Source organism: Salvelinus namaycush, chromosome 19 (assembly GCF_016432855.1).
Source record: "Salvelinus namaycush isolate Seneca chromosome 19, SaNama_1.0, whole genome shotgun sequence".
Taxonomy (NCBI): Eukaryota; Metazoa; Chordata; class Actinopteri; order Salmoniformes; family Salmonidae; genus Salvelinus; species Salvelinus namaycush.
Window position 1 is genome coordinate 18,889,547 of NC_052325.1, and position 16,089 is coordinate 18,905,635.

General features: G+C 45.1%; 1 protein-coding gene across 1 annotated transcript in view; it reads right to left on the bottom strand.

Moving 5' to 3' along the window:
* The window catches only part of LOC120063924 (receptor tyrosine-protein kinase erbB-4-like), a 142,835-nt gene extending 136,733 nt beyond the window's left edge, over positions 1-6,102 (bottom strand). Inside the window, exons 1-3 of the mRNA XM_039014234.1 lie at positions 6,060-6,102; positions 3,996-4,128; positions 1,766-1,837 (exon numbers count right to left, since the gene is read on the bottom strand). Coding sequence (XP_038870162.1) covers positions 1,766-1,837; positions 3,996-4,128; positions 6,060-6,102 — 248 coding nt within the window. The remainder of the gene's footprint in view (positions 1-1,765; positions 1,838-3,995; positions 4,129-6,059) is intronic.
* Between the last annotated feature and the right edge of the window lie 9,987 nt (positions 6,103-16,089).

The window sequence follows — 16,089 nt, forward strand, 5'->3', positions numbered from 1 at the left end:
GAGAAAACTATCAATAAAATATAGATCTGTGTGAACCTTCAGTAAATGTATCAGGGAGAGAGATTCTGCAGCAGATAGACCTAAAAAGAAAAATGCTGCTTAATGAAGGCAGGATTGTACTAGAGAGATAAAGAGAGAGAGTCTGTGTGTGTGTCTTCTCCAGTTTAATTTGGCACTGAAGGTCACTGGATGATGTCATGTGCTGCGTCCATATATAGTGCACTACTTTTGACCAGGGCCCATAAGGAAAACCATAGGGCGCAACTCAGAAGTAGTGCACTTTGTAGGGACTAGAGTGCCATTGGGATACACACATTAACCGTTGAGTATGCATACGTAGAGAATATACAATCTGATGCATTTCTCTGTGTTACACTATTACACCCTAAAGCGTCACAGCTAATTATGTTGGCTATATTGATAGCATCCCTTTGGGGTATAGCATGGCTTTCCAGCTAAAGTCAACGGGTGTTCCATACATTCAGAAATCAACAGTACAATAAGAAGTCACTGGCGGAGCTTGGAAAGTCAGTAAATAACGGCGACAAAGTAAGACAGAGTTGCCTTGGCACCCTGATTTAAACATACAAGGAGAGACAGGGCAGGCCCTGATGCTATGCGTGCATGCGTGTGAGTGTGAGTGTGAGTGTGAGTGTGTGTGTGTGTGTGTGTGTGTGTGTGTGTGTGTGTGTGTGTGTGTGTGTGTGTGTGTGAGCGTGTCTGCTAGTTCGTGTGGTACTTCTTCCCTCTGTCTAATACCAAGTGGGACTCCTCTGTGGGACCTAAAACCAAATTAGGATTAATTATGCTTTATCCCGACGACACAATGCCATGCAGGGTGGCACGGGAGGTAGGTCTTTGTCTTGTACAGCTATGGTTTAAATGGGTTATGGTTTAACATCTCCTTTATGTTAGCTAAAACTCCCTTGGCTCTCTGTAGGGTTAAGCTTCTCTATAGCCTAAGCTGCTCTGTCTCTCTCTCTCTCTCTTTCTCTCTCACTGTCTATTTTATATGTCGGGTCTCTCTCTCTGGCTTCCGGAATAGTCTCTGTTTCTTTCTTACTGTCTCTCTCTTTCTCTCGCTCTGCAGTCAGTGACTGGGTGGGTGCTATTCTTGTTGTAGAACAGAGGCACGGTCTGTCTGACTGTCTGCTACACTGAGCACCTAACCCCTCTGTTCTAGCAGAACCCAGAGGACAGAAGCTGTTACACATGGACTTCACTTCTTTACAGGAGGTTCTACCTAAATCTCCACTATAACAGTTGCACTCTGTGTCTGTGTCATCCTGTTTTCTTACAAAATGTTTGTGACAGAGACGTTAGGAAATGCTTAACAGCATTTGTGGACTGAAAATTAACAATTCAAGCATTACAGTAGATATTTTTCCTCCCAACGTAAGAGTGCCCCATAGTGAACAAGACATTGTCTCAATCATATATACTGTACATACAATATAATACTATTGGGTAGTTTCCCAGACAGGTTCTCCATTGAGCATGCTTTTTAGTCCCAGACTAGGCTTAATCTGTGTTTGGGAAACCGCCCCTATATGTTATACAGAAGGTAAATCTCAGTAGACTTCAATCAGTAGCGTCTCGTGGCTCTGGGATTGGTTAGTAGCATCTCTTGCGACTCTTTGATTGGCCGAGCTGTGAGTGGTGGAGTGCAGACAGGCAGACAGGTAGGCAGAGCGTGGCCCCGTGCGCAAGCAGTGACTGTGACACGCAGTGACACGCCTAACCCCCCTGCCCTCGTTTGGCATACCTCTCCAAACTGGCCTCACGCTTCTCGACCACGAAGGGTCCCGACGGCTGCCTGGACCTAGAGCCTGTCAGTCTGGAAGGAGAAACAGTCATCCATTTCTGTGTCTACTGTAGTGTACACCAGCCATAGACATATTTCTAGACATACAGTAACTATCTAGTTATTCTATTCTATTCTATTTCTACATTACCCAGACACCACAGTCTGGTTTACGGTTCAGATGGGGACGTTTAACTTTGAACGTCTCACCTGTTGTCTCACAGCTTTTTAAACAATGTATTAGAGAGGATTATACAGGTAAACAACAAACACAACACATAACAAAATAGACAATGTAGAGATTTAATGCAGGAAATGCAGGTACACTCCCTCAGACCATGTTGTCACTTATGCTCCTACTCACAGTAAGTACACTCCTGTGTGTGTGTGTGTGTGTGCGTGCGCGCGTGCGTGCGTGCGTGCGTGCGTGCGTGCGTGCATGCGTGCGTGCATGTGGGTGTGTGTGTGTGTGTGTTTCTGTCTCACATATTGTAACATCTGTACTCTGTAAATCCACACTGCAACAGATCAGAACTACCATCTTATTTCCCCTGTTATTCACTCACCGGAGTGTATTGTTGCGGTGGTTTATCCTTCTTGTATGAAGTTCTCTGTGCTGTGTTTGACCTGTCCTTGTCTCCGCCTGCGTCCCAAATGGCACCCTAATCCTTATAAAGTGCACTACTTTTGACCAGGGCCCATAGCGCTCAGGTCACAATGAGTGCACTTTATGGGAATAGGATGCCATTTGGGACAGACACTCATCTATTTCTCTCTGACATTTAAGTCCATTCTTCAGTATTTTTCTGTCATTCTCCTGAGCCTATAGATTGTGTTAACACCATGTTTTCTCCCGTTATCAGAATAAAAAAGGAAGAGACTGGTGTCTGCACAGACAGTAGTTATATTTTACACTCAGTAGTCTGTGGAGCAGGTAATACATTCTGAGATACATAGTACTACTCTTAGAAATAAAGGTATGGTATTATTCCCTAGGGTACAAAAGATCAGATGTACACATAATGATCTCACGTGGTACTGTTCGCTACCTTTTAGGGTACATGTGTAGATAAAGAGTATAATGGTACATTTCTGTACCCCATATTTTGAATATTAAGGTACAATCATCACACTCTCGTTCTCAAAAATAGGGGTACAACGTGAAGGTACATTTCACATATTTTGTGTACCCTCAATACCCACCATAAGGTACAATGATGCATTTTTGCCACCTAAAAGGACCTATTGGCTTTGTCACTGGTGTGGTACCTTAAAAAGACAACATTTGTACCATCACTATTATTATTATCATATTGCCCAGCATGCTCTACCGCAGGCAGATATTTTTTAGAATTTTTTTGAGTATCTGTGTTTTTGCATGTACATTGATTGATTGATTAATCATATGCTACACAATGATAACATACATTTAACTAATCAAATCAGTTAGTTTGATTTTTTGCACCCGCTACTGAAATGGTTTTTCTAGTTTAAATGGCTTAGGTAGTCTTCTCACAATGTTCCTAAAACTTACAGTCATTTTAAATGCAGGTTGCGGGTGAATACAATGATAACAGTTACATCCTAACGCTGGCTGGATTCCAATAAGAAGTACAAATCACTTTGCAAGTCAGCATAACGTTACTTGGGTTGCAAAATTCTTGTAACTTTCCCAGATTTTCCAGAAATCTCGATTGAAAGATTCCTGGAAATTGGAGGAAATATGCAGGACATCCTTTAACCAGTTTTTTTGAAAATCTGGGTATTTTGGGAATATTACTGGAATTTCTCAAGCCTACTTGCAGGCCTGATATGGCCTGTAAACCATGAGTTTCAGGCCACTGTATTAGGGTAAAGCTAGGCCTAAAAATAAGGCCTTATAATATGAAGGAGGAGCTTACAGGGTCCCACCGCAGTGACAAGCGGCTGTAACCGTTTAGGAACAAATAGAAACCTTTATTTCTGAGAGTGTACTGAAAAAAATCACAATATCAAAACAATTCAGACCTAGAAGCCATCAAAAGAAGTCGTAACTTACAATGAGGTAAAAGTGAAAGATTTGTTAGTTTGACGGCTGTATTTGCCTTTATCTTCATGCATATTGAGAGTGATACTGTCATAATGTCATTGTGTTATACTGTCAAGAGTCTACAGTATCTCTCATTGTGTGAAACTGTCATCTGTAACTCACCCTTCATAGAGATTGCAGGTGTCCACACAGATGCGTCCCCTACTAAAGTAGCGACAGGACAGGCACTGGTCTGGTCCCGGCCCCCAGCAGCCAGCGTCCGAACACAGAGGGTCACACACCATCTGCTCAGTAGCTGAGAAACACAAGAATACAGGTTAGGGTTAAGGGTCAGACAGAAGGTCAAAAACCATCCACAGTAGCATGACAGGGTTAGGTACTGGACACTGATAGTATTTATAAATGTTTGACTTTATCTGAAAGGATATTGTTGGAACCATTGGCTACCAAAAGTGGTGAAATTACTTCGGCTCTAAAGAAGGCTAGAAGGCCTTTTTTTTTTTTTACATGTTAGTAATTTACCAGACGCTCTTATTCTGAGCGACTTACAGGAGTAAATAGGGTTAAGTGCCTTGCTCAAGGGCACATTTACAGACTTTTCACTTAGTTGGCTTGGGCATTCAAACCAGTGACCTTTCCATTACTGGCCCAACGCTCTTAACGCTAGGCTACCTGCCACCCTCATATCTCAATAACCCAGCACCAATAACCCAGCACCAATAACCCAACACCAATAACCCAGCACCAATAACCCAACACCAATAACCCAGCACCAATAACCCAGCACCAATAACCCAGCACCAATAACCCAGCACCAATAACCCAACACCAATAACCCAGCACCAATAACCCAGCACCAATAACCCAGCACCAATAACCCAGCACCAATAACCCAGCACCAATAACCCAGCACCAATAACCCAACACCAATAACCCAACACCAATAACCCAGCACCAATAACCCAGCACCAATAACCCAACACCAATAACACAGCACCAATAACCCATCACCAATAACCCATCACCAATAACCCAGCACCAATAACCCAGCACCAATAACCCAGCACCAATAACCCAGCACCAATAACCCAGCACCAATAACCCAGCACCAATAACCCAGCACCAATAACCCAGCACCAATAACCCAGCACCAATAACCCATCACCAATAACCCAGCACCAATAACCCAGCACCAATAACCCAGCACCAATAACCCAGCACCAATAACCCAGCACCAATAACCCAGCACCAATAACCCAACACCAATAACACAGCACCAATAACCCATCACCAATAACCCAGCACCAATAACCCAGCACCAATAACCCAGCACCAATAACCCAGCACCAATAACCCAGCACCAATAACACAGCACCAATAACCCAGCACCAATAACCCAACACCAATAACCCAGCACCAATAACCCAACACCAATAACCCAGCACCAATAACCCAGCACCAATAACCCAGCACCAATAACACAGCACCAATAACCCAGCACCAATAACCCAGCACCAATAACCCAGCACCAATAACCCAACACCAATAACCCAGCATAAATAACCCAGCACCAATAACCCAGCACCAATAACCCAGCACCAATAACCCAGCACCAATAACCCAGCACCAATAACCCAACATCAATAACACAGCACCAATAACCCAGCACCAATAACCCAGCACCAATAACCCAGCACCAATAACCCAGCATCAATAACCCAACACCAGCACCAATAACCCAACACCAATAACCCAGCACCAATAACCCAGCACCAATAACCCAGCACCAATAATCCAGCACCAATAACCAGCACCAATAACCCAGCACCAATAACCCAACATCAATAACCCAGCACCAATAACCCAGCACCAATAACCCAGCACCAATAACCAGCACCAATAACCCAACCTTGCTTTAAAGCTTGCAACCCAGCAGTTGGCTGAACCAAACAATAGAGTGTGTGTTCATATAAGGCCAGTCAGTAAAACAGTGGTTTCAACTCTCTGTCCATCTGAGGGAGGGTGGATCCATGGTCAAATGCTAATTGTCTAGACTGGACTGTCTGTCTGTCATCTGGAACAGGTAACGGCAGCCAGACCCACCATGGAGATCTATATCAAAGCCCTTTGTTAGAAGTGCATAGTGAATTTAGAGCATATATCTAACAAAGCAGAGCTACAGCAGAGAGGGAGAAACATGCCCAACGTCTGTGAGAGGAGACACACTGTGGAGCTGAATGTGGACCCAGCTGTAGCTGTGTTCTTCCATTATAATAGTGCTGACCAAACAGTGACAGGGTACTAAAGTAGCTTGAATAACACCTGGATGTACAAGCTAACACTGATGACGAACGATAAGACAAGGGGAAACAAAAGGGGGGAAAAGAAAGACAGAAAGTGGAGAATTTGCCCTTAACTCTATCATCTATTTTCAGCATCAGCAAACGCTGGCAAATACAATGATGAAGGAAACAAGAGAGACAGGGCTTTAAGTCCAACCGTCCCTCTGTGCAGGAAATAGGATCTCTGTACTCAACTGATATGAGAGGACAGATGCCATACCACTGCAGCATGAGTAGCCTACTATCTGTGCATAATAATACCAGCTCCGTTTATATATGGTTGGTACTATCGTGACAGACTGTTCAAATGGAGGAGCTGGCCAGCCCACACTCCAGATTAGTTTCTAGGTTCTAAGATTGTTACCCAACATAGTACACAACATTGTGAGAATATTGAGGGTCTGCGGGGCTACTATCTCATACAACGGATTGTGTCTCAAATGGCACCCTATTCCCAATACAGTGCACTACTTTTGACCAGAGACCTATGCACAATGGTCAAAAGTAGTGCACTACATAGCAAATATGCTACCATTTGGGATGTAGCCAAAATGTCAGAAGTGATTTCCATTCCCCTTGCGGCTGAATGTGGTGTCTGGCAGGTCTACAGCAACAGAGAGCAAGCAACAGGCTGTCTGGCCTGGCCTAGTTCAGCACTGCACCCCTCTGCTCTGTCCTGCCACTGGCTCTGTACTGGCTTCCCCTCCCACCGGAGAAGCATAAAGAGACTGCATGTGTTTGAGCTACAGTCACAATCATTGTGAAAGAGCTACAGTCACAATCATTCCACCCTGACTTTGAGGTTCAGGCCAAATGTAAGTCAGGGGGCATTTTGTGTTTTGGTGTCATGTCCAGAATGCTTAAGAAATGGGAAAATGAAAAGCGCATGCGCACGAGAGAGAGGAGGGGGAGAAGGGGGGAGAGAGAGAGAGAGAGAGAGAGAGAGAGAGAAGGGAAAGGGAGAAAAAAATAAAGGGCATGAAAGCATTGCGATCCGTGTGAAACAAAAGCATCTCTGTTCCAGTGCTTCACTTTGGGCGACCAGGGCGAGAGAGAAAGCGAGAGAGAGAGAGAGCGCGAGAGAGAGAGAGACAGAGAGAGAGAGAGACAGAGAGAGAGAGAGAGAGGGACAGAGACGCACAGAGAGAGAGAGAGAGAGAGAGAGAGAGAGAGAGAGAGAGAGAGAGAGAGAGAGAGAGAGAGAGACAGAGAGAAACAGAGAGAGACAGAGAGAGAGAGAGAGAAAGAGAGAGAGAGAGACAGAGAGAGAGAGAGACAGAGAGAGAGAGAGAGAAAGAGACAGAGAGAGACAGAGAGAGAGAGAGAGAGAGACAGAGAGAGAGAGAGAGAAAGAGAGAGAGAGAGAGAGAGAGACAGAGAGAGAGAGAGAGAAAGAGAGAGAGAGAGAGAGAGAGACAGAGAGAGAGAGAGAGAGAGAGAGAGAGAGAGAGAGAGAGAGAGAGAGAGAGAGAGAGAGAGAGAGAGAGAGAGAGAGAGACAGAGAGAGAGAGAGACAGAGAGAGAGAGAGAGAGAGAGAGAGAGAGAGAGAGAGAGAGAGACACAGAGAGAGAGAGGTCACGATCAGATGAGCTCCTGCATTTTTCAGCATTTTTCTTTAAAAAAGATAGATTTAGAGTTAGATAAACTTGGATTTTTTGTCAGGAACACATACAGGATGCTACCCTCTACTACATAACCTTCACTTCAAATCAAAACTCAAAACCTACAACCTGATTTTGGACAGAATTACGGAATCACCTGAAAAGTTCACAACAACCAAGGATTTTAATTCTATACAGCAAATTCTCTGGAAAACAACAGAAACCTGAAAACACCACCCAACCTGGAACTGAGTGAGTAATGTTTAGTCTGAAACTATATTCTATTTCCAAAAGCCAAGAAGAAAAATACATGACATTACTTTATAAGGACTGAATGGTAACATAATTCTGCCAAGCTTGATACAGCTTCAACTAGCACTTACGTGTCAAGTGAGAGGTGTCAAAGCCCATTAGCCCAACAATGGCAGGAGAGTCGAATAGTCTACCCCAACCAAATGGAGAGGCCTTAGAAGCTGCCTCCCGCTGTTCAGAGGTAATTAAAATACAGTACCCTGTGAGTGTAAAGAATGATAAGGCAAGAAAAGATCACAAAATGAAGCTCCTTATGGAAAATCAAGAGACACTTTTTGCTGACTATTACAAAAATGGGAACATCAGCAACCTTATCTTCCACACAAACCATCCCCTGGCATGGCACAGTGCTATATTAGCACACTACCCCTCTGTTAAGAGAGGGGGGGTAAACGAGGGGTGGAAACTCAGGATTCTTGACAACGAGGACGAGGAGTCAGCTAACATAAATCTTTATAAGTCTGGAACAGTAATGGTACAGGGCAACCCCAAACAGTTTCAGCTGGACTTTCACCTAATCAAAGATTTAGCCCAGCAGGAGAAGCTCTCCCTTGATAAAGATAAAGATGGTCTGACCCCAAGCGGGTCTGACCAGACCTCTTCATCACATAACCCCACAGACGAGCAACCCTCAGCAGACAGTCAACCTCCCAGCACAGAGTACTTATCCCCCATTGAAATGAAGGATAAATTCACCCAGCTGGAGGTAAGGCAGGTGGAGCTGGAACAGCAGGTGATTACACTCCAGTCAGCACAGACCCAGACAACAGTCCAGCACAACAACACCCCTTTAACCAGACCCGGAGTGCTGGAGGTGGAGAGAGACATATCTGCACTCTGGACAGTGGTGAGACAACTTCAACAGGAGAAAGAGCAGAAGCAGGAGCAGGAGCAGAACAGAGCACTAGAGGAGAGGATCAGACTGCTGGAGGAGAGGGAGAGGGGGATGGAGGAGAGGATCAGACTGCTGGAGGAGAGGTGGAGGGGGATGGCATGTGACAGAGAACAACCCACTAGGGAGGTGGCCATCCCCACAGAGACGCCAGCAGAACAGCCCACCTCAGCACCCGACAAAAGTCTCAACACCACAGCAGAACAGTCCACACCAGACCCTGACCATAGAGTCGACATCACAGCAGAACAGTCCACACCAGACCCTGACCATAGAGTCGACATCACAGCAGAACAGACAAAAGAAAAACCCCAAGCCCAGCAGCTCTCACTCCCTCTGAGCACCCCCCCTGTCAGCCACCCTGATAGCCCTCCTGACAACCCCCCCACACCCACTGAGGACAAACACAAGACACAGATTGTCCTCCTTATGGACTCAAATGGGAAATATATAGAAGAAAAAAAACTTTTTCCCAAACACAGTGTGTCTAAACTCTGGTGTCCAAACACCCAGCGCGCCCTAGACCTTCTGTCTGAGGACAAACTAGGCTCACCCAGCCACATAATAATACACACAGGCACAAACGACCTGAGAGCACAGCAGGAAAGGGTGGCCACAGCACTGAAGGGAGTGATTGAAAAAGCTTCTTCTACTTTCCCCAACGCACAAGTGGTTATCTCCACCCTGCTACCACGAAAATACTTACACCCTGCTACCATACAGCGGGTAAACGTAAGTATTTCCCATGATTGTGCCTCAAAACCAAATGTTTACCTGGCCCACCACTCCACCCTGGACTTGAACAGCCTTTACAACCAGGTCCACCTCTACAAGGCAGCAGTGCCCACCTTTGCCCGGACTCTAAAGGACATCGCTCTCAAACGCAGCCCCAACACTTCACACAGGAGCAACAGATCAATAGACACCCCACCCAGACCAGCGAGACACCCTCCAAGACCTTCAGGACCCCCCCCTGGACCTACACATAGAGGACCCACGCCAAGAGGACTTACATCCAGACCACAGCACCCCCAGACACATCCACACCCCCACCCCAACCAATCAACACCCCCCCACATCAACCATGCCCACACCCAATTTAGGCCCCCTCAGATCAGACCTATGCCACTCCTGCCCACCCCATGCACCCCACCCCCGCAAAGAGGGCATCAACATGGAAGTCACACATACGCCCAGGTAGTGAGCGGGCAAACAGGCCCAACCCCCACTCTTACACTCGCCCAAGCCAACGGCATGTACCAGATGCTCAGCAGGCTCTGCTCACACTTACTGGCCTGAGGCCAAACCACGACCAACAACATTGGACACTTTATGGAACAAAAAGCCTTCACTATATCATCCTGGAATATCCAAGGCCTGAGGTCATCTGCCTTTGGCCTAAAGAGCAGGAACCCGGACTTCACCAAAGAAATCGGTAATGCAGACATTGTCATCCTGCAAGAAACATGGTATAGAGGAGACGGACCCACTGGTTGCCCTCTAGGTTACAGAGAGCTGGTAGTCCCATCCACCAAACTACCAGGTGTGAAACAGGGAAGGGACTCAGGGGGAATGCTAATTTGGTATAGAGCAGACCTAACTCACTGCATTAAATTAATCAAAACAGGAACATTTTACATTTGGCTAGAAATTCAAAAGGAAATTATCTTAACAGAGAAAAATGTCCTCCTGTGTGCTACCTATATCCCCCCACTAGAATCCCCATACTTTAATGAAGACAGCTTCTCCATCCTGGAGGGGGAAATCAATCATTTCCAGGCCCAGGGACATGTATTAGTCTGTGGCGACCTAAATGCCAGAACTGGACACGAACCTGACACCCTCAGCACACAGGGGGACAAACACCTGCCTGCAGGTGACAGCATTCCCTCCCCCATATGCCCCCCTAGGCACAACTATGACAACATAACCAACAAAAACGGGTCACAACTCCTGCAGCTCTGTCGCACGCTGGGTATGTACATAGTCAATGGTAGGCTTCGAGGGGACTCCTATGGTAGGTACACCTATAGCTCATCTCTTGGCAGTAGCACTGTAGACTACTTTATCACTGACCTCAACCCAGAGTCTCTCAGAGCGTTCACAGTCAGCCCACTGACACCCCTATCAGATCACAGCAAAATTACAGTCTACTTGAACAGAGCAATACTCAATCATGAGGCATCAAAGCCAAAGGAACTGAGTAACATTAAGAAATGCTATAGATGGAAGGAATGCAGTTTGGAAACCTACCAAAAAACAATTAGGCAACAGCAAATCCAATCCCTTCTAGACAACTTCCTGGGTAAAACGTTCCACTGCAATAGTGAAGGTGTAAACTTGGCAGTAGAAAATCTTAACAGTATATTTGACCTCTCAGCTTCCCTATCAAATCTAAAAATCTCAAATAGAAAACCGAAGAAAATGAACAACAATGACAAATGGTTTGATGAAGAATGCAAAAATCTATGAAATAAATTGAGAAACCTGTCCAACCAAAAACATAGAGACCCGGAAAACCTGAGTCTACGCCTTCACTATGGTGAATCACTAAAACAATACAGAAATACACTACGGAAAAAGAAGGAACAGCATGTCAGAAATCAGCTCAATGTAATTGAAGAATCCATAGACTCTAACCAATTCTGGGAAAATTGGAAAACACTAAACAAACAACAACACGAAGAATTATCTATCCAAAATGGAGATGTATGGGTAAACCACTTCTCCAATCTTTTTGGCTCTATAACAAAGAATAAAGAGCAAAAACATATACATGATCAAATACAAATCCTAGAATCAACTATTAAAGACTACCAGAACCCACTGGATTCTCCAATTACCTTGAATGAGTTACAGGACAAAATAAAAACCCTCCAACCCAAAAAGGCCTGTGGTGTTGATGGTATCCTTAATGAAATGATCAAATATACAGACAACAAATTCCAATTGGCTATACTAAAACTCTTTAACATCGTCCTTAGCTCTGGCATCTTCCCCAATATTTGGAACCAAGGACTGATCACCCCAATCCACAAAAGTGGAGACAAATTTGACCCCAATAACTACCGTGGAATATGCGTCAACAGTAACCTTGGTAAAATACTCTGCATTATCATTAACAGCAGACTCGTACATTTCCTCAATGTACTGAGCAAATGTCAAATTGGCTTTTTACCAAATTACCGTACAACAGACCATGTATTCACCCTACACACCCTAATTGACAACCAAACAAACCAAAACAAAGGCAAAGTCTTCTCATGCTTTGTTGATTTCAAAAAAGCCTTCGACTCAATTTGGCATGAGGGTCTGCTATACAAATTGATGGAAAGTGGTGTTGGGGGTAAAACATACGACATTATAAAATCCATGTACACAAACAACAAGTGTGCGGTTAAAATTGGCAAAAAACACACACATTTCTTCACACAGGGTCGTGGGGTGAGACAGGGATGCAGCTTAAGCCCCACCCTCTTCAACATATATATCAACGAATTGGCGCGGGCACTAGAACAGTCTGCAGCACCCGGTCTCACCCTACTAGAATCCGAAGTCAAATGTCTACTGTTTGCTGATGATCTGGTGCTTCTGTCACCAACCAAGGAGGGCCTACAGCAGCACCTAGATCTTCTGCACAGATTCTGTCAGACCTGGGCCCTGACAGTAAATCTCAGTAAGACCAAAATAATGGTATTCCAAAAAAGGTCCAGTCGCCAGGACCACAAATTCCATCTAGACACCGTTGCCCTAGAGCACACAAAAAACTATACATACCTCGGCCTAAACATCAGCACCACAGGTAACTTCCACAAAGCTGTGAACGATCTGAGAGACAAGGCAAGAAGGGCATTCTATGCCATCAAAAGGAACATAAATTTCAACATACCAATTAGGATCTGGCTAAAAATACTTGAATCAGTCATAGAGCCCATTGCCCTTTATGGTTGTGAGGTCTGGGGTCCGCTCACCAACCAAGATTTCACAAAATGGGGCAAACACCAAATTGAGACTCTGCATGCAGAATTCTGCAAAAATATCCTCCGTGTACAACGTAGAACACCAAATAATGCATGCAGAGCAGAATTAGGCCGATACCCACTAATTATCAAAATCCAGAAAAGAGCCGTTAAATTCTACAACCACCTAAAAGGAAGCGATTCCCAAACCTTCCATAACAAAGCCATCACCTACAGAGAGATGAACCTGGAGAAGAGTCCCCTAAGCAAGCTGGTCCTAGGGCTCTGTTCACAAACACAAACACACCCCACAGAGCCCCAGGACAACAGCACAATTAGACCCAACCAAATCATGAGAAAACAAAAAGATAATTACTTGACACATTGGAAAGAATTAACAAAAAAACAGAGCAAACTAGAATGCTATTTGGCCCTGAACAGAGAGTACACAGTGGCAGAATACCTGACCACTGTGACTGACCCAAACTTAAGGAAAGCTTTGACTATGTACAGACTCAGTGAGCATAGCCTTGCTATTGAGAAAGGCCGCCGTAGGCAGACATGGCTCTCAAGAGAAGACAGGCTATGTGCACACTGCCCACAAAATGAGGTGGAAACTGAGCTGCACTTCCTAACCTCCTGCCCAATGTATGACCATATTAGAGACACATATTTCCCTCAGATTACACAGATCCACAAAGAATTCGAAAACAAATCCAATTTTGATAAACTCCCATATCTACTGGGTGAAATTCCACAGTGTGCCATCACAGCAGCAAGATTTGTGACCTGTTGCCACAAGAAAAGGGCAACCAGTGAAGAACAAACACCATTGTAAATACAACCCATATTTATGCTTATTTATTTTAACTTGTGTGCTTTAACCATTTGTACATTGTTACAACACTGTATATATATAATATGACATTTGTAATGTCTTTATTGTTTTGAAACTTCTGTATGTGTAATGTTTACTGTTAATTTGTATTGTTTGTTTCACTTTTGTGTATTGTCTACCTCACTTGCTTTGGCAATGTTAACACATGTTTCCCATGCCAATAAAGCCCCTGAATTGAATTGAATTGAATTGAGAGTAGATAGAGAGGTAGAGAGAGAGAGAGAGATAGAAAGAGAGAGAGACAGACAGAGAAAGAGGTAGAGAGAGAGAGATAGATAGAAAGAGAGAGAGCCAGACAGAGAAAGAGGTAGAGAGAGAGAGATAGAGAGAGAGAGAGAGAGAGCGGTAGAGAGTAATGAGAGAGAGGAGAGAGAGGTAGAGATGAGAGAGAGATGGTAGAGAGAGAGAGAGAGGTAGAGAGAGAGAGAGGTAGAGAGAGAGAGAGAAAGGTAGAGAGAGGTAGAGAGGTAGAGAGAGAGGTAGAGAGAGAGAGAGGTAGAGAGAGAGATAGGTTAGAGAGAGAGAGAGGTCTAGAGAGATGAGAGAGAGAGAGAGAGGGAGAGAGGTAGAGAGAGAGAGCAAAGAAAATACTGTTTAATAGAGAAGGGTTCTTTAGAATTCTGTTGAGAGAATATGTGAGTGTGTGAGAAAGGGGGAAAGAGAGGGAGAGAGGGGGGAAGAGAGGGAGAGAGGGGGGAAGAGAGGGACAGATGGGGGAGGAGAGAGAGAGGGGGAGGAGGGGAGGGAGACAGAGGGGAGAGAGGGGGAAGAGATGGAGAGAGAAGAGGGGGAAGAGAGAGAGAGAGGAGGAAGAGAGGGAGAAATGTTCCAGCTGAGAGAGAGAAAGGTAGACACAATCTTCTCATAATCTGACAGATCAGCTCCAGGCAGAACACTGTTTGAGCTGCGCTACACTCTCACTGTGAACACACCACAGGGGAGGAGGGAGGAGGGAGAGTTGCATTTCTGAATGTGTGTCAAATCAAATCAAGAATGTGTGTGTGTGCGTCCCCCTCTGTGCATATCCTTATAAAGTTCCTCAGTACTCTGTTTTCTGTGTACTAACAGGCTAAGGTCTGTCAGAGCTGTATGTCTCTGTGTCAGAGTGGGTGAGGTCTGTCAGAGCTGTATGTCTCTGTGTCAGAGTGGGTGAGGTCTGTCTGAGCTGTATGTCTCTGTGTCAGAGTGGGTGAGGTCTGTCAGAGCTGTACGTCTCTGTGTCAGAGTGGGTGAGGTCTGTCAGAGCTGTATGTCTCGGTGTCAGAGTGGTGAGGTCTGTCAGAGCTGTATGTGTCTGTGTCAGAGTGGGTGAGGTCTGTCTGTCAGAGCTGTATGTCTCTGTGTCAGAGTGGGTGAGGTCTGTCAGAGCTGTATGTCTCTGTGTCAGAGTGGGTGAGGTCTGTCAGAGCTGTATGTCTCTGTGTCAGAGTGGGTGAGGTCTGTCAGAGCTGTATGTCTCTGTGTCAGAGTGGGTGAGGTCTGTCAGAGCTGTATGTCTCTGTGTCAGAGTGGGTGAGGTCTGTCAGAGCTGTATGTCTCTGTGTCAGAGTGGGTGAGGTCTGTCTGTCAGAGCTGTATGTCTCTGTGTTAGAGTGGGTGTACAGTACAGGACATACTATCTCTGTGTCAGAGTGGGTGTACAGTACAGGACATACTATCTCTGTGTCAGAGTGGGTGTACAGTACAGGACATACTATCTCTGTGTCAGAGTGGGTGTACAGTACAGGACATACTATCTCTGTGTCAGAGTGGGTGTACAGTACAGGACATACTATCTCTGTGTCAGAGTGGGTGTACAGGACATACTATCTCTGTGTCAGAGTGGGTGTACAGTACAGGACATACTATCTCTGTGTCAGAGTGGGCATACAGTACAGGACATACTATCTCTGTGTCAGAGTGGGTGTACAGTACAGGACATACTATCTCTGTGTCAGAGTGGGTGTACAGTACAGGACATACTATCTCTGTGTCAGAGTGGGTGTACAGGACATACTATCTCTGTGTCAGAGTGGGTGTACAGGAAAGGACATACTATCTCTGTGTCAGAGTGGATGTACAGTACAGGACATACTATCTCTGTGTCAGAGTGGGTGTACAGTACAGGACATACTATCTCTGTGTCAGAGTGGGTGTACAGGACATACTATCTCTGTGTCAGAGTGGGTGTACAGTACAGGACATACTATCTCTGTGTCAGAGTGGGTGTACAGTACAGGACATACTATCTCTGTGTCAGAGTGGGTGTACA